At 39.2% G+C, this 20226-nt stretch overlaps 1 protein-coding gene across 1 annotated transcript in view; it reads right to left on the reverse strand.

The window, feature by feature from the left end:
- The window catches only part of ITGA8 (integrin subunit alpha 8), a gene marked incomplete at both ends in the record, with an annotated part of 110809 nt that extends 91047 nt beyond the window's left edge, over nucleotides 1-19762 (reverse strand). Inside the window, 8 exons of the mRNA XM_080610454.1 lie at nucleotides 97-141; nucleotides 1024-1149; nucleotides 2137-2182; nucleotides 3167-3228; nucleotides 5228-5351; nucleotides 7796-7896; nucleotides 19222-19346; nucleotides 19569-19762. Of these exons, the coding sequence (XP_080466580.1) occupies nucleotides 97-141; nucleotides 1024-1149; nucleotides 2137-2182; nucleotides 3167-3228; nucleotides 5228-5351; nucleotides 7796-7896; nucleotides 19222-19346; nucleotides 19569-19762 (823 nt within the window). The remainder of the gene's footprint in view (nucleotides 1-96; nucleotides 142-1023; nucleotides 1150-2136; nucleotides 2183-3166; nucleotides 3229-5227; nucleotides 5352-7795; nucleotides 7897-19221; nucleotides 19347-19568) is intronic.
- Nucleotides 19763-20226: the final 464 nt, after the last annotated feature.

Below are 20226 nucleotides of genomic sequence, written 5' to 3' on the forward strand. Positions count from 1 at the left end.
AATGTTTCAAATGTATGTTCCTGCACAGAGACCGAAAATGAGGAAATTAATAGGTGCATGGCCATGTGGTTTCTATCCAAGTAGGTAGCTTCTTACCTTGGTCAGAATCCCCAGTAAATTCCCCAGCAGCCACTGAGTATCCTGTTTAAAGGTAAATTACAAGAAAAACACTTGATAAACCATTTATTTTAAAAAAACCATGCAAGGTCAATCAGATTTTTCTGTTCACCAGATCAGCACAATGCAATTTTTCTAACATCAGTATACTAAAACTGCGCAGAAGAAAGGGAAAATTGTTTATTGTATTATTATTATAGCTAAATTAACTGTAGGTCCGAATGTATAATAAATCTATCCCTTTTCTCAAAAACTGAGCTTTTAAATCATTAATACTTCATAATTTATCTGAAAAACCAGCAGCTACCACAGTGGTTTGCCCTAACAGCTACTGACACAATTTAGGTCTTCATTACTGTAGAGTATCCTGTTTTAGCCTATACGGAAGACAGATTTCCAAAGATGTAGTGAAGTACCTCCTGGAGCTTTAGTAAACCTGTGAGATAATTGCTGTTGACACAGTAAAGACTTCTGGATTTATGAGGGACTGTAGTTTCAAATCTATGGGCAGAGACGAATGAATGCATATTTGCCTTCAAATTCCACTGCATGTTTTCTATATTTATGTGAAGAAAAACCTGTCTTACATGCAGAGACACATGAATATCATTACAAAAAAAGATATAATTGGGAACATTTTGTATTTCTGCTTAATTATTTAAGATCAAATAATAAGAACCCCAATGAGCCATTTAAGATCTCAACCCTCAAACCCTGTTCCCGTGCATAATTTTAAGCATGGTCATAACCCCGTTGAAGTAACTAACAATATACTAATTTGCTGCTGTGCAGAACATGTTCAAATCATCTCAAAACTGGGACATTAGTAATTTAGGGCTACTTTTCAATATATGTAAGCCCTATGCTCTTAGAACATATTGCTAACTGATACGGAAATTAGCTTACCCATGTAATTGTCATCATATGAGGGTGGTGCCACTCCTGTTTGCTTCTCTCGTGCCAGTTTCCTCAGAATATCCTTGAAGGAATAATTTGCAATGATATCCACAATACTTGCAGTGATTACCTGACCTGGATTCAAATAACTTCATAAATGAAAGGAGCATAAAGGAGAGCAGGTTTCTACAAAACAAGGCTAGCAGTACATCAGAACAGAGCTGAAGGGATAATACAGCACAGATGCAAAGAGCAGACATCTTCTCCCAATCTTTCTCCATTATTACTCTGAAAGTCCTAAGAGTGCACATAAATCAGTACAATAGTCATTGAGACTCTATTGAACTAAAAACATCTTGAAATCCATATCAAGGTGCTGATTCAAACTAAAGTCTAGCATTTTCAGGCTCAGCTACCTTTTGATGGTGTACTGTATAAATGTAGTAGACCAATGGAAGCAATTTCTTAATGAAGAATTCAAAGCTATGAATTCCCTACCATCATAATCAACTAGATCTTCCTCCTTCAATGGCAATGCAAAACCACACAGTAATGAGCCATGGGCAAATTGGTAGTCAGAGTCTGGGAAATCAGCTACATGACATGTCAGAACAGGTTAAGCAAAAATACCCTTTTAACCCTTTACCAAAACCACTTCAGGTTTTATCTACACGAGAAACTACATCTTGGAAATTACAGTGATTGCCACAAATAAGCTAAAAATATATGCAGATAGCAATGAAAAGGTGGTGTTCACAAATAAATACGTGAAAAAAACTTGAAAATATTGCATTCATTGCACAAATTTTAGCTATTTTTAAAACTGCAGTATTTCTAGGGAAAAAGTGTGCTTATTAATCAAACAACAAATGTGCTAAAATGGCAACATAAGAAGTTACTTCTAGTTGTTTCGCCTCCTACCCAACCTTCATCCTGAGTTTTCTTTGACTTATTTTTATCCTCAATTGCTTGCTAAGCAATTCTTCTGACTTACATTTGCTGAAAATAAGACCAGAGACTGGTTATCTTAAACTGAGAAAACAATGGAAATCTAGTAGAACATTTTCCACAATACTTTCTGCTTCACTTCTTAGGTCAAGTTAACCAGCCAGATGAACATACCTTGCCAATAAAAACTACCAGGCCCGCCTACTATCAGGTCTCCATTCTACAAAAAGCAGAATTGAATAAAATTACACAACAAAAGAACACAACAAAATTAAGCGTGCATGGGAAAAACAATTTAAATGACCAAAAGAATATCAGAATCACGATAAAGAGGAATAGCTCCATACAATGAAAGGATGTAGGTGCATGGACGTGCAGGGAAAGCCATAGTCAAATAAAGTTAAGATCACCCTATGCATCTTCACTTGAATGAAAGCCATAATTTTTTTAGCACTAACATAGCACTCTAAAAATTGCTGATTATTTGTAACAAAGTCAGCATAACAGACGGTATTTGCATTCATTGAAGCAACATAATGCTTTACAGAAAATAAAGTTTCATCTGCTGTCCCACAAGGTCTTTACTCCTCGACTATTAATAGTGTGAATAACTATGTAGGTGCAGAACACTGAAAACAATAGCAATGATCAAAGTTATGTGAGGTCCTGGTGCTGTAATAATGGCATGTGTAATAACAATAATTGCACAGTTTATTCTTTGGCCCGCAATGTTGTTTCTGGATCTTCTTGGCATATAATAACAGCTAGCTATTTCCCCTAAGCACTTTCACTGTCACCTCCAAAAAGAATGGTCTTACTCAATGACTTATCTGACTCCAAAAGCATCTTTATACAAGCTATTTTAACTTTTTAAAACTAGCTGGTACCTGCCCATTATTTCCTGAAAGTCAGGTCTTTGGATAGCATTGTAACCGGGACACACTGAGATAGAAGAACATACAAATTTTTGCCTAATTATTAAGACAGACTGAGCAGTCAGATTGAAATGCTGCAAATTGATAAACAAGTGCTGATTGCAGTATTTCTTTTATTAATGAAACGAGGAAGTTTGAAGCTTGCAAAGGTGGAAAAAACTTGCAAAAACTTCACAAAACTTTCCATATGCAACAGCATCACTTGTGCTTGAACACTGGCGATATATCAGAATTACATTTGTTAAAGTATTTCAGAAGAATAATCTCACCTTGTAAAAATCTAAGCTGAAACCTGCTTGACAAAAGCCTTGTCCTTCGGGATCTGCATTGCCTGCAATTATGAACATAGAAGACTTTTATTGATTTCACAGTACACATGGAAGACAGCTTACACATCCCTGGAACTGTAAGGCTGTAAGTGCAAAACTATCAAAATAAATGAAAAGATATGCATCCTTTTTCAGAAGAGGCAGAGCAAAACAAGACTTTCTACAGGACCCTGAACATGCAGCTCCCTTGTGAAGATTTTAAATAACAGGAGCAGGAATATGGGAGTCACCTCTCAGTGCTAAGGAAGGACCTTTGCAACAGCTACCAGGGATTCAGTTTGAATTTGGCTGGACATATAAAAGTAAACAACTTAACAAGAAATCCTAGAATGGTCACCAGAGTTTGCCCTGCCATAAACACAAGAATAAGTGTTTACCAAGGCATTCTCAAAAAATGCTGACATAGTAGATGGCTCAGCATGGGTCAATGTTCAGATGACATTTGGTTATCTGTACTATGGCTAGGGAAAGGGCACATGTCCTTCACAAAGGCCAGGCCTTTAATTGATATACATTTGGTCAATGAGGACTGAAGTGTGATATAATTTTGGATGCAGATTTATACATGCAAAACCATCCTTCCTGCTTCTGTCCACTTTCATTTCTAGTCTCCAAATCCTTATATAATTGTACAAGATATCTTGGCATGCATTTTAGGGTTTTCCTGCGAGTGCTGGAAGTGTGCAGGATTGGGAAACTAGGAGCAGGAATGGTTACTTGAACTCTCTTTTCAAATGTCATAAGCCTTTGGCAAAGCCCCAGTGAGACATCACTGATAAACAGATTTTCTGATAGGCCATGGAAAGCATTATTGGGCTACATTATTATCACATATCTGTCAGATGTCAAGAAAATCCAGCTACATGAAGTGGTGCTGTCTCTAAATCTCCACAGGAAAGAGACCTTTTAATCATGTGAAGTGTCTGATTTTTCTGTAAAATGCCTGTTACTTTCTTGACAAAATCAGAAACTCAAAGGTAGGAACACAGTTTGCAATAGAGGAACAGTTAAAGATGTGTTTTGAAATTAGCCCATGTGCACAGGGAAAGAATGCTAGCTGCAATAGCAGAGTCTTTGTATCATGACAAGGAACAACATCATACGTTTGCTTCCACAGTTTCCCCTCGAAGGGATACGTAAGCCCATCGTATTTGCTCTCTAACACACATTACCTTTAGAAACGTAACTGAAAGAACAATTTTCTGATCTGTGAATGCACAAACTGACACAGACCTAGCCCAGTCTAAAGCTCAGTAAAATCACTGGATACTTCATGTTGATTTTAATAGTGTGGAGCACTGAGGTTAATGAAGGTATTAAGAATCATCATAAACACTTAGACACAGGATGCTGAACAGGATGAACAACTGATATAATCTAACGTGTGGCATTTTCTGCAGACTTCTAGGTAACTGAACTTGGTTCTAAATATACATTAATTTTTTCCCTATTCCCCTAGAAGTAAGGCCCAGAGATGGCTACCACATCCTCAAAACAGCACAGAGAAGAATGCAGAACAGCACTGCTAATGTGCATGGCTTTCTTCCATGCTGGAAGTTCTTCATAAATGAGCTATTGTGGATAGTATTGGCATGAATGGTGTAGAGGCTGTGTTTCTGTGCAGGGTCTGGTCTTCAGATGGTGATCCTGTGATGAGAGATTTATACTCAGCATGAGCATGAATAATTGGTTTAAAATGCTATTTGGTTCTTATCTAGATCTGTTTGCTACATTTTAAAGCCATTTAAATTGAACCAATTATAACTCATCACTATAACTGCATAAGCTTAATTTACTTAATTTTTCCTCTTTCAATTAAACAATAAAGCACCCAATTACAGACATATAATTGAACGTCAATTTTTCTCTAAACCCTCATCCAGTGCAATAATGTCATATAGTAATCTTCATTCAACCAAGATTGTGCGAAGACTGAAATGATGAAAGCACAGAGTACAACATCTATTCCTCCAACACAGGATTGCTCCTATTTATACTTACTGTTGCGACAAGGTGAATATTCAGCATAGGCACTGAAGTTCTGAATTGCTACATAGCAGGTGCCAACAGGGTCCTTTTCAGGGCTGTCTTTAAGGGTTCTCCAGTGATATAAGGGAGCACAAGCCTATCAAAACAGAAACAATGTCGTACGCACCTTTCACATACTCACCTATCTGGCAATTGTAGTTAATAAACAGTGTATGAGGATTCTCTCTGGTACTGTATCATTCATTCATAATGTATTGACAGAAGCAAATGCAGGACCACTGCTTCTTATAGTTTCATTATAACCTGAAAAGCATAATCTGATCTTTCACTTACAGCTCTTCATAGGTGAAATCTGTCAGGGAATACCACTCACATTAAAGCATATGTTAACAGATACCCTCCAAGACTGCCTTATAAGTAATATATTTGCTCTGTTACTGCTCATTGCACAAGATTTGATCCCATAGTTTAAGATATAGATCACATACATGTGGCTGAAGACATTCCTACTTCTGTCCCTATATGTCTTAAGATAATGAGTGTTGCTGTCATTATATTCAGAAGGAAATTTGTTGTGTCATATCGTTTATCACAATCATCAGATTGTGTCTTCTTATAAAACCTTAGTTTAAATCTTTAGAGAGATGATACAGCTATAAAGGATTCAACAGTCTCTAGGTGAACAAGTTTTTGCTAAGTTCTGGCTACTGAACTAATTTGATCTGTGTTACAGTAGTGGTGTTACAAACATTGCAGTGTAAGGGTAAAAGATATACAAGCGGTGGAGAGAACGACATCATCTTTTTTGAAAGTAACTCAGATAATTGGAAAAATAAAAAAGATAAGCTCTCAGGTATGCAAGTCATTCTTTAGGGGCTTCTGTGACCTAAAACTTTTCAATTGGCAGGCTGGTGGAGACCCTAATTCTCCCTACAACCTTGCCTTGTAAGATACAAACAAATTCATTTCCTACCTTGTCTTACTTCTCCAATCAGAAACCTGTCTAGCTCTGGCAAGGTTTTGTTATTATTCACGGTACTATATAAACCTTCATTCTGCAATCAGTTCCAGCTGGATGAACCACTGTGCTACTCAGTGCTTACCAAGGAAGTCAGCGCTTCTGGAACAATGGTTTAAGGAATTGAGACTCTTAGTACGTCCCTGCCTAGAAGACCTTACAGATTAAAGCAGAAAGCAAAATCAGAGTGCAGTAAAGAAGAGTATGTGTCCTGTGAGCATGATTTTAGGTACATTTGACATCGAGCAAAATATAAGCAGAACTGTTGACCTGACGCAGTTTACCATCACATCTGAGTTTTAAAAAACCAGAAGTTTCTGGCAGCTTAGTGACATTTTCTTTTTCTCTCCTTTCAAAGCTTAGAAGACAAATTTTTCTACCTTCACTCTTCCCATTTTTGCTTGAAAAGTGTTGATTATATGTCTGTTTCAGAAAGCCTGAGAAGAGTTATCAGAGGCAAACCAAAGTTTGGTCAGTACAGACACAGCACATCAGTTGGTGCTGAGGTTTTCTGTTCACTTGATTCAGATTCACATAATGATGATAAAGAAGCTTATTTCTGGTTTTGAACTGTTGTTTAGTAGAGTACACAAAATGAAAAATCTTCAGCTATTTTTAGCATTTTTACATCCACCTAGCTCTGTAACACAACAGGGCGATGTTTTATTCATTACCTATTTCATGTCAAAATCCTTCCCTAGGTTAACCACAAGGCATACTACATAAGAGAAAGCATTTCCTTTACCTTCTTTCCTTATGACTACTTCTTGAGTAATAGCTGGAAGTTTTAAACAAATCCCAAGACACAAACTGTGGCTTTGCAACTGTAAAAGCTAACAAAATTAATGACCAAATTAATTATTCTTATCACAGTTATTTCAGTTGCATTTTTGATGTAAACCTTTGTGTAAATATAAAATGTCTGTGTAAAAGCAGCATCACCGCTACTTTACTAAGCAATAGAAGTATCTGCCCCCTGCTGGGGTTCTCTATCAACACAGGTGAAATGCTCAGTGAAACTGAAAACCAGACATTGCACTTTGACAGCAGTCTTGATTAGGAACTTTCTTATCGTGATTTTTTTTTGTGGCTGCTTTACCAGGATTATGACACAGCTTTTCCAAACAATGTAAATGTGACAAAAGAAGTCAGTGATTTCTCTTGGTAATGGGTCTTCAGCACAAAAATCTTGGCTTCCATTACATTCTGCATTTAACATTCCAAATAAATCTTCATAATACAAAACATTTTATAGTATATAGCTATCAGTTCTTGTGTATCTCTAAAATATATTTATTATCCGTTAAAAAAATCATCATTTACTTCCATAAAAATACGGAATTCAGCTATTTTCGCATGACAGCAGGATTATCTTCACTTGGTCAGTTCAACCCGATTTTATAGGCTGCTTTCATTTTCTTGGTTATACACGTAACCTGTTTTATAATTCATGCATAAGTCTAGAGTTCTTTCCATTATCTACACATAAAGAGCTATTAAAAACATACATTTGAGAAAAATAAACATTATCTCCAAATGGATACCGAATGCATAAGACTTACCACAACTTTCTCCTTATGAGCTTTGACTGTTGCCCCAAACCACTGGTTTGTCTTAAACTCAATAGGTTCCCTGGTGCCATTGACTTTAATTTTCCTGTTGTCTGACAAGGAAAGAAGCAGTTGACAGCTCATTTTCAAAAAGTATTACCCTGAGAATTACAGATACAAGTGAACAGACCAATCGGTATATTACATTGCATCCACTGTCATCGTCCTATCAGCTTAATAGGAAATGGACTTTCTAGTATCATTTATGCTTTTCACTGGTCAGCAGAAGACAAATTCACGCATGAAAATTAAAAGCAATTATACTTAAAGTTGAGAAAAAATAAAAAGGACTGAAAGAAGAAACCCTGTTTTCCCCTGCCAAAATAAACAAGCAAACAAAAAGGTTTAGTTGGAATTTATGATAAAGAATGAACAAGAATCTACAAAAGTAGGTGAAAAACCCTGAAAAGTTTTCTCATGTGTGGTAGAAGCTTCCCATGCCATGCAAAAACCATGTTCAATAATTAGTTTTTGTCAAATAAATGACATTTCTCAGCATGCTTATTCAAAGACCAACACTATAGATAGCAAAGGACTTAGCTCTTAACAGAATTACATGTGTACACACTGCCACAAGAGACAGCTTCTTAATGTTGGTTTATATACACTCTTGCAGATGTCAGCATAAGAGAAGCCATCTGGGCAAAGACTCAGGCCAATTATAATGCATTTCAGGTTTTAATAAAAAGCAGACATCCCTTCCTTTCACCCTCAGTTCTCTGAAGTAAACTGATTTCCCATATGTTCATGAGCTATGCTCTTCCCTTACCAGTCACTCCTAATGAACTTCTCAATTTATACACAAGCAGGGCATTACTCCTTTCCCCTTATATCTGCATTCCCTTATGTTTGCTTCTGGTTCCTATCAGGAGAGATTTCACAAGAATCAATCCCTTTTATTCAGTATACGTGAAAATAAAACTATATACTATCTACCTTGGAACGTAGGGAAAAAAGTATGCTAGATTATATTCTATGGATTTGCACACGATTTTTAAACCTGTGGAAAAACGCAGTCAACTCTTTGAAAAGCCAGCACTTCCTGGGATTTGCCCAATAGGAATAGAGGAGATTCCTGAATGCTTTTCTAGGATGTTGGATCACCAGTTACTTCAGCTCATGGTAACCTCATAAATGTTACAGATATAAACTGAAGTAGCAAGAAAAATACATTTTATTTGGAGGACAGGGGTACTCTGTATTTTTTTCTAATAAGAAGAAAAGCTGAATGAGAATGCATCTGTGAAAGTTTGAAAGTCTCTGAGAAAACATTGTCCTTCATACAAATACTTGTTTTTGTGCTGCGTCAGTTACAGGAGCTAGTATGGAAATCCATGCTTATGGATAGGAGAGAGAGAAATTTTAGGAACATTTAGATCTTAAAAATTCAGGAAGTGTAACTTAAAATCAATTCAAAAAAATATTAATTTTTAGAATATATTTTATTTAAGTTATGCCAAAACTTTAAGAGTGTGGGAGACAGTGACACACTGCATTGCAGAAGCTGCCAGCTCTCTCTAGTTGTTGGCAGCATCACTTGTAATTATTTTTTCCAGTGAAGTCAGACAATTTCAAACTTTAAAGGTTTCTTTTTTCTATTTCAATGCTTCTGCAAATCTGAACATGATCAATGTCCACAGATGAGGTCCTGATAGAAACAAAGCTTTTGAAGCTTGCAAATCAGCCATGGTCAGCTTACAGCAGCCAATGCTAGCCTGGCTCTGAGGATACTCACTACCAGTATTCTAACTTAAAAAAAGCTTACATTTTCAATCAAAACAGCATACTTGTCTACTGGCAAAGTATACCAGAATTTGAAAAGAAGTTAGGTTTAAAACTATGGCAACTATTTGCAGGATTTATAAAACCGCAGTTGAATTTACCAGTAAATCTGCAAGAACTGTACACACACCCACTGCGCTGAGTGGCACATGATGTAGTATGAATCTTCCATCATGTGGTGTGGAATTTTCATTATAAAATGATTAGTAAATTACCACAGACACTATTAATAAACAGGTTTTTTTACCTAACTAAATCTCTTTTGTTAGAAATTCTCTAATCAGCTTTGTTCAGGATCCTTGCTGGAGGTATGGATTCATATTCCCAGTTTCTGAGATCGTGCCTTAAAATACAGTTTCATCTTTTGTATCTAACAACTAATCAATATTTCAGATTGCTGTAAAACCATTACTGCTTCCCCTCCAACTTTATGAAAATGAAGCTATATATACAACTAACTTGCCTGAATATATGTAGACTGTTATTACTGTGCCCTAGTTGTATTCAATTAGACAACAAGCCTTTGAATAAAGCCACCGTAAATGCCCACTTCTGAGCTAGTCATCCACTTAGAGATTAGGTAGGTAGGGCACGAGCTCTCCTCCTAAAGTAAATATCTGAGAAGGTCAGACGAACCACAGCTTAAATGTACTTTTTTTTTTACCAACTGTAGATAGCCATGGGTGACCAGTTTAGACCAGACTCAGGTAAAAACTATTTATTTACTCAGATAAATCCCAATCCAATTGAAAAAAAAAAATTTATTTGTGTCTTTGATACATCCCTCAAAACTGTGTTAGCTAAACATTTAAAAAAATAACATGTTTGTATCCTGACAGCACCCTTATACAACAGGGAACTATCTCTCCTTGTGTTATTTATGGGGATCTGAGGCCCACAGGCTATGTCTATACTGTACCTTACCCAGGGGCTAAGCTGCAATTCTGTGAACAGCAAAAACTTGGCTTGAATTCAGGTTGCATTTAAATGTCATCTTCTTTTCTGGAAGAGAATGCCTGGCCCCTTTTAGGAAGGAGTCCAGGCTATCTTATATCACAATACGTGACACAAGTGTAAGGACAGCCAGAATACAAGGCAGCAGCTGGGCTGGGCACACAACGCCTGAGCCTGTCCACACAGCGGTCCAGTGAGTGCCTCGAGTACCAGCTGGATTGTTTCAGAGCCAGCTCAGGAGCTGTTCCAGATGGTCAACAGTCTGGATGACTCGCAAATTTGGCTTCAAAGTCAGCCCTGGAGTCACTCTTAATTCTACTGCCTAAAACAGCAGTCTGTATTGCAGGCTAAGGCCCAGACAAGCAGGAGTATACAAACAGCAGACACATGTAGGTGCAAGGGCACCTTTAAACTGCATTTCAGCAACACAAAAGCATCTTATTTTCTGCTGCAAGAGCCAAGACTCCTAAACCTTGCTACTGCCCCACAATCCAGCTCCAGAAGCAGCTCTGGAGATGATGAAATATGATTCTCGAAATCAAAATCAGCATTCTGTCACCCAGTCTTTTAGACTTGAGGTAGCTAGGGACTACCAAACAGGAAAAAGACCCTTAAAATGCCAAAGGAGTAGCTGGACAAGTAGAAAAGTTTGAATTCAGTAAATAGCAAACCTAAGTAAAAATAGCAGTGCAGAGATTAATTTTTAGGAATTAGAACCTGAACCTAGAGCAAGTGTTAATGCCAATCCATCATTTGCACACATTAGACTAAATTTGGTGCTTTCTATGGTGACTGGTCCCTCAGTGCTTGAGTCAGTACATTGTAAACTGTTCAACAGGCATGAATCAAACGTTACTCTTACAAATATTTCTTTGTTGTAGTAATCAGCATCTGCATAAGAAACAGATGTATTTGCAAACACCGACAGTGGCTCATTGCGATTCATTCGGGTCTTTAAAACTAGAAGTAACAAGTGCATCCTCTAGTAGAACTTGAAAATACTCAAATGAACAAAAGCAGATAAAAATGTTTTAATCAAACTTAACATAGGGAAAAAATGCTTTAATCAAGGCAACAAGTCCAGCTAGGTAATACACCCACAACTGTGTCAGATAAGTTTCTCACTGTTCAGGAACTTTGAAAAGTATTATCTTTACTTGCTCCATGTGTGTTTGCCTGTATCTACTGGATAAACACAGACGGCCATTACCAAGCACTTGCACCGGGCTCGGTTACACTCTGCCCCCTAAACTGTACCTACTCAAGATTGCAATCAGGATGGCAAATCCCTTTCAAATACCTGTTCTGATACATGTGTGTATGTGTCTATGCACATCCATACAGATAAATAAATATAGACAATACAAAATGTGAAACATATATTTCATATATTTACACATAATTATATATACACACAGTAGAGGTGAATAAACACCTCAACCTATCTATATTTATATAAAATGGGAATACAAACATATAAACCAACAAACATTTATATTTATATAAATACATATAGGTCAAGGAAAGTGACTATCCTCCTCACATGGAGACAACACCTGGTATGCTATGTACAGTTTTGAGATACCAGTACAAGATTTGCAGATGTTTGGTCCAAAGAAGAAAACACAAAAGAGGATCTTTTTGCACTTCATCCAGTGTGCAATAGGTAGAGAGAAGAGAAAGCCAAAGACCCATCTGAGGTATGCAGCAGAAAGAAAAGAGGCAACAGACACAAGCTACAGAAAGGGTATTTCTGATTAGATATAAAGAACAAATTCTTCTAAGTGAGGGTGATTAAGCACTGGAGCAGGATCCCCAAAGACACTATAGCATCTCCATCCTTGAGTAGCTTCAGAACATGGCTACACAAGCTTTTGAGCAACCTAATTTAACTTTGAAATGAGCATCATTAGGGTCCTCTCTTACAGAAAGGAAGAGAAAGAGGGAAGGGTTTGTACTGACATACATGGTTCATATTCTAGAAGTGAGAGAAGAGACAGCATCTTGTCAACCCTATGACCATGGCAGAGTAGTATCATTTTTGTATCACTACCATAAAAGATTCCAATGATACCACCCATTTCTAAGCAAAGGGAAGTCAGTAACATTTATAGGGTCATTGCTATTAGACGCTCAACAGAGCAGGAGAATACAAACGCAAAGCTGAAGACTATGATCTAGAGAACCAAACCACACAACTGCTTTCAACATTAATGCTGGGGCAAAAAGACTCTATACTGTTTAGAGACAATAAGGATATGCAAAATCCTTGCACGACAAGAAAAGTTGCTTCTATTTTGGGATTTATCTGACTCTGCAAACATCTATTGAATTTCTGTTTTTTATTGTGCCTTAGATGCTATTCAAATGAGTTATTTTAATTTAATAGATCATATCTAGAGAGCTTTATTTGGACTTTCATTCCATGAATCAAGAAAAAAAGAATCACCAAACCCAAAAGGATTTTTTTTCCCTCAGTACAATCTGATCAAAAACATATTAAGGCCTCAGAGCTTGAACTAACATAGCTAAGGGTATTTCTTTCCCTTCTCTAGATAAGGCTGAGACTTATAAAAGAAACTCATGAGGGTCTATTATAAATCAGAATGCTACAAGTGAACCATGAGGCTCCAGATAAGGTCTTACTGGCACAGTGGACTGAAATGTGTCAACATTTAAAAGAACAGAGAAGTTCTCCCTCAGCACTTTCTCTTCAGATGCAAATTCTGTTTTGTAACAGGATTCGAAATTTTCCCTAGAATCTTACCATCTCTACGGCTAATGATTTTTTCATGTAACTAAACCTCTCGAGTCCCACAATACATCCTTTCCTTACACAGTACCTGGGTTCTGTTACAATCAACTCAACTGCTGGCCAGAGTAGCTCATGTTATTTATCAACCGCACGCTTGGCCAGAACTGATCTACATCCCACTGTCCTGTTCCTCTTCAGAGGCTGTTCAAATTTTCTTCACCTAGTTTAGAAAAATAAGCCTGTTTTACTAAAACTGGTAAAGTTAATTGATAGCAAAGACAACATCTCAGTGACTTCTGGAAACTTAGCAGAAGTGGTATCTAAAAATCTGCCTTTAGGAGCTAATTTAAAACATAAGAACTTGTTGCAGTCTGTTGCAGTCTCTTCAGTATTTGAATTAAAGGTTACCATTATAATGAGTTTCTGAAATCTGAACTATTAGCTTTTTACTAGATTTCAAATGCAATAGTGGACTTCAGGGGGCATTTAAGTTTGCTTCTGGCTGCAAGATGCTCTGTGGTTCATAAGTTCCCCAGTTAATCAAGCGGGGAGAAAGATTTCTTCATATTGCTCTCCTGCTACCTCTCCTGGCAGCTGAACGGAAGAGCACCCAGTTTAAACAAGGACTTGGTAATTTTACCTCAATGCTAAAGCAGAAATAGTAATTGTAAACCTCATTTCATAATAGAGAAACTGAAAAGGAGAAGTTATCTGTGTGTAGTTAAGAGAGCAAAGACAGATCACAGCTCTTTAATATAATGCCAGCACTTGTTCCCTTGTCCTATCATTGAGTTTCAAAGAGTAGTGATACTACTAGCATTACTAGTGATGCTACTAGTAGTGATAGCCTTCCACTGCAATGCGATAGGATGGCTTTACAGAGCAGGGAAACAAGGGAGAAGAGTCTCTGCCCTTCAGTTCATAACTCCTGGAGTAAGGGGATACTAAAAACCCTTCCATTATACTTTATCTCAATTTTATGCTGCAATGGAGCAGGCTAAAACACTAGTTGTGCTTTCAAGGGCAGTGCTTTCAGCTTTCAAGAAGCTTCCAAGCTTCTTCCCAGAGTCCTCAGTGCCCAGATTTAGGAAGCTTTAAAGAACTGCAAACATGGAACTGCAGAGTTACTGCTGTATCAACAGCAGGAAACATGAAGAGCTCCTGCTAAAGCCCCTTCTTGGCTGAAGGCCATATCACTGGCCAACCCATATGAGAATGTCCGGTTACATGACTTGCTTATGGATGGGTTGGCTCAAATCCTACAGCATATCAAAATTTCATCCTCCTTCCTATCTCTGCTCCCTTGTCCCTTGTCAGGAACTGTATTTCATCAATAGGATTAATTACTGATGTCAGTTTGCAAGTAAATCACCTCACTGCTTTGGAAATCCCTGGATTAGCTACTATGAAGACCAGAGATAGGTGTGCTAAGCAATTTAGTTGACAACTGGGAAGAATTGCTGGTTGAACAATTTCAGTCAGGTGGCATTACTTTTAGGAATGGGCTGCAGATACTCCTGCACCTCTGTTAACTCCAACACAGCTATCTTCTCAACAGAGAAGTTTAGCCACACACATTTCCACAGAAACAGAAGTTATGCATCTGCTCATAGTACTCAGACCAGGTTGGGCATCCTATCATATGCACGGTGTCACAGAGATGATTTTAGGAGTAGTCTTGGTCTTGAGTATGTGTTAGTAGTAAGGATCTCAGTCTGACAGCTGGACCATGGCACTCAAAAGTAATGACACATTTTTTAAAGGTGTTCTTATATCTTTCACTGGGGATTGAGTACTGAATTGAACACTGACTGTTCCTACTTGGAACATTAGTTATCAATGCAATGTCTACTCCCTCATGTGATCTTAATTTCTGAGAAAAAAAGGAACAAGAGAGCTTCACAAACAATAATGATTTGTCTTTTGTCATTTAAAGCTTATGTGACACAAAGAATGGAGTTTAGTCCTGAGTGTCACAGCTGTGTGGTGGAGGGAAGTTAGCTGCACCTTGCCAGTTACCCTGGGTGCAATTCTCGCAGTGTCAGATCTCTGATCCATTGGGAAACATTACAGTTGTCTTACACCAGTGTCAGAATATCAGGTCCAGTTAGGCTTAGCACTTGTGTTCTCCTTTCAGGACTGTATATAAAGGTATTATTCACAAACAAAATTCTTCAACAAAACAGCCTTTACAGGACCAAAGACCATCATATCTCAGTGCTTACCATCATAATATTATCCTAAGCAAGCCTATTTTTTTTCCACCAAGGTGGCTGTCACTTACTTCGATCCTTCAGATTACTTTCTGAACAAGTGTCCCCTCTATATAAGACACTATATACTTCACAAACTCAACATACTCTTTTTTCCTTCCTTCCCTTCCTTGACTTATAACCCTGATCTTGTTCATCGTTGCCCCTTAACAAGCCTTAAATGCATGTGGAGAGAGATTTTGTTCCTGTTTAGTTCGTTATAATTTACACCCCCATAACAAGGCATATCTATCCATCCTCAGGATCTGTAAAATACTGAATAACTATATATGAGTGCAAAGCAACTCCACACCTGTAACATCATAATATTCAAGAATGTCCAGAATCTTGACTGAAGCTATCACAGAATACTAGTCAGTCAATGTCCTCACTGTTTTCACTTATTAGGACCAAGATGTTAATAGTATTCATACAAATAACATCAAAGCATTTGCAAATGAAAGAACTCTTCTTGAAACTCTGTTTTTGTGGAAACAATAAGGTAATGTGTACAGTTACATATGAGTCTTAGCAATTAGGTGTCCACTTACTTAAACACTCATTTGTGGCAGTAGAAGCCCAAACAACATCCAAGTGCATTGCATGTTCCCTCCTCAATGGCAGAACAAAACTTGCACTGAATGCAACATACCTGAGTTTCATTCGTGTACCCAGTCCTTGGAAATGGAAGACATGAGCCTCGTGCTCGTGTACAATTTAAGCCAGTGGTTTTCAACCACTTGGATTTGTTGATCTCTTGAATTTTTACATTATGGCGGAAATTTCGTGGTTTCATGACCTGCGGAATCTAATTTGGGGTACAATACTTGGGACTCTGTTTTTTTTTATTTTTCCAATATTTTTAGAAGTCTTCCATTGAACTCTTGTGGCTGAAAAATACTGATTTAGTAAATTCTTTATCTATTTGTTGAGTCACACTGCCTTTTAAGTGTTCCATTATACTCTTCCTTTCTTTCTAGTTCCACTCAATTTTTACTTCTGAGCTTAATTTAAAATGCTTTCAATTATGCAGCAGTTTTGCCTCTTCTATTGTGCTTAGTGAATCTAACTGAAAGAGCTGATATTATTTGGTTAGTCAAGAAAAAAGTACTTTAAAAAGGAAGGCTTTGTATAAAAATGCATCAAAATGAAATCTTCCAGCTCTGAAGCAGCCTCTGTAATTTTTCAGTTTTGTTTCAGAAAACATTCCCAGAGCTTTCCAAGACTTTTAAAAATCTTCTATGAGGCATAAAGCATTAATCTTTAAAATTAGAGCTGCTAGAGCTGAGTTGCCAGTCTTCTAACAATTACTGAGTGGTTTTGTTTTGGGAAAAAGGATAATCTTGTGGCTAAGGAGCTGGAGGAGAAGAAAAAATCCTGAGTCAGTTACCAGTATCATCACCAACGTCCCCTATGATTTTTGACAACTCAAACTGACTTTTTTCTACTTATTAGAATAAATATAAAAGTGTGAATATAAATATAAAAAGGGAATAGCAGCATTTCTGAGTAATGTTGTAGGGAGAAAGCTTAGTGAGCACAAGGTGCCTGTACAAGAAAGCTGTAAACTGAAAATACCCCTATTTATTAAGGACTGTCCAAGTCCCCTTAGGCATACAATGGCCAAAGGCTTCAAAAGGAAATGTGTGTAACAGACTATCTGAAAAAATATAATTTAGGACAGAGCTCATGTGCACTACTCTGTTTGGGGGAATAGAGAAAAAAATGGAGAACGCACTCCTCTAAGTAGTGTATTTTGAAGGGAAAAAACTGACATGAAATATACAACCATACTAAAGCAAAAAGAGTCATCTAAGGCATGTTGGAGATGGCCCTTATGTTCCTGGCAATAAAGAACAGATGCTGGTACAAGCTACGCAAATCTTCCCAGGATCCCAGTTTGTGAGGGCAGCTGGCCAGTGAACAATGACACCTTTACCGGCCTTGGTACTGGAAGGAGACAGCTAATGATAATGCTGCTAAACCTGCCTACACTGCACCATATATCTACCCAATGGACTCACTCTGGCTTAACTTCAGCTGTCTACAAGTCATCTACCCAGAGGACACAACCAACCATCTCAGGCAGACTGAATGAATCACGCTTTGGAGATTCCAAGCTGAATAGTTGTATGATAAAGTCCAAAGTCTTGTCAACATACTCATCAACCTGTGTTTGTGCCTTTATCTGAAACACAGTATCTGCGAAAGGACATCTCTGCCCAGAGTATGGAGTTGTCCTGAGTTTCCCACAGGAAAGACAGATGTCCTTCTAGGATATTTAGTGGTGAAACCTAGATGAAACTAAATGAAACCTTCTAGGTTTCATCAAAAGATTTTCATTCATTTTGCAAAATGCCTCTTCAAAATGCAATGGAATTTTCATTTGGTCTGTAAGTTTTCTATTCAAACCTGAAATTGATTTGTACAGATAATACATTCCACTTCTGTTACATGAACTACCTAATCATAAAATGGAAATACAGGAATATTTCCTACACTGGCCTTATTTTAAAGATATACACTCAGGGCATATGACAATAAAAATATTGTGTGCATACTGTCTATGTCTGTACATTCACATTTATATATAACCATATGCTGTAGGTAGTACTACATGCCTTACAGGAACTATCTCTTACTCTGTTTCGAGGAGTTCCCAGAATGATGGGAGGGTCATTCTGAGCAGATTTCCTAGACACTAACATCGCAGTAGGATGTGGGTGGTTGGAGCTGGAAGGGATAGAGAGCTGCACTCCTTACTTGCTACATTTAAGTAAGCTCTTCTAATGTAATTTGTGCTCTTAGAAAAGAACTGTATTGTGTTTGCATTTAAATAAACCACAAATGTTAAGATTAAATATAACCTAAGGAATCACAATTTTTGTGTAATGATTAAACTGTCAAAGTCTGCCTAAATGAAGGAATCAGTTTTAAGGTCCCTGAAAACACTAGGTTTAAATTATTTTCAAGACATATAAAGAGACAATAGAAAACATAAACAGCCTGAATTGTTTAAAACGTGTGTTCCCTCTAATTAAATAAGAAACATCTGTCTTGGGACTTTGGAAGTGGGTATAATCTATCCTCATTGTGCCTAAATCAGTTAGGATCTAGCTTCCAATGATCAGAAGTAAAATTCTTTCTTGCTGAAAAGAATTCAATAAGCATGCCACATGAGGTACTTCAGCCAGCTGAACAGACGGAAAACCCCTTGCTGAAAGTAACAGCAAATAGCAATTCTGTGAGTTCCAGGATTCAGGGAAGTGTATGAGACATGGGTTTGGGGGTTTTGCCGTCTGAGCACTCAAACCCCCTTTTGCCCCAGTGTTTTCAAAATGAGGAATCTGCTAAAAACACCGAAGCATTATTAAAAAACAAAATAAAACAAGGCAGTTATTAAGATGAACTACATAGAGCTCCTGGAGGTCATAATCCTGTTATTTCTCTGAGGACCATTAAACCCTTCCCCACAAGCGCACATGCATAGAGCCTCTCAGGAGCCGGGTTTCTCCAGCCAACTTCAGATACGCAGCCCAAAGTGATACAATTAAAGGGAGCCCGGCTGAAACTTGTGCCGAAGGGGGACCTGAGCATAGCCAAGCATCACGCACGACATTCAACGATTCACTTACTGGTGTTATCAAAGGGTATCTGCCTGCACTGGGTGGTGGGCCAGGCGCAGTAGTACACCGCTCCTCCTTCCACTATGTCTGGCTGCGTGGTGTTGGCTTTGGGAGCTCCCACCAGGACGCTGACCCTGCGAAACACACCGAGAAGTCACCGAGCGATAGGGACCGACAGGCGGCGGGCCAGGGACTGTCACCCCAGGTGTACCCACATTGCCTTCCCCACAGCCTGCCCCCAGCCCCAGCAGAGCGGGAGGGGCCGGGGGCGCTCGCTGGGTCACAGCCCGGTCCCCGCTACCCCCCGGGGCCGCGCTGAGGGGAACGATCAGCCCGGCGGCGGCGGCGGCACTCACGTGCTGGGATCAGGGAAGTAGAAGTCCACCGAGTACCCGAAGTAGCTGCCCGGAGGCCCGCTGTACACCGTTAGCTTCTCCTCGTCCAGGTTGAAGGCCACCAGCACCGGCGCCCAGAGCAGCGCTGACAGGAGGAGCAGTGGGCACGGCCGATGCTGGCGGCGGGCGCGGCACCCGCGGCGGAGGCTCAGCATCCTTACCCCCTCCGCGACCGGCTCCCGCGGGCAGAGCGGAGCGGAGCGGCTGCCGTGCGGTGCCGCGGAGATCTGGCTGCCGCCGTACGCTGGCGGCGGGACGGGGGCAGACGGGGGAGGCTCGGCCACACTCACCCCGCCGCCGCCGCCAGAGCAGCTGAAGGGCCAGGCGCGCTCGGGCGCCCCCTGGCGGCCTGCGCTCGGCGTGCGGAGAGAACAGCGCGGTGCAGCGAGAGCCCCGCGACTGCCGGCGGCCCTTGGGGAGCCGCGGTGAGGCACCGCCGAGAACGAGGTGGCTCGGAGAGGAAGATCTTACTCTAGAAGGCAGCGTTTGAATCCGTGGGATCCCCGCTGCCAGTCCGGGGCCGTCTCACCCCCGCCTCGGTCGCTGAGGGAGAAGCAGTCCCGGAGGTGTGGGCGCTTTGGCCCAGCTCCGCAAGACTCCCCCGGCGCTGTCCGCCAAA

The sequence above is a fragment of the Psittacula echo genome (genome assembly GCF_963264785.1).
Source record: "Psittacula echo genome assembly, chromosome: 2".
Taxonomy (NCBI): Eukaryota; Metazoa; Chordata; class Aves; order Psittaciformes; family Psittacidae; genus Psittacula; species Psittacula echo.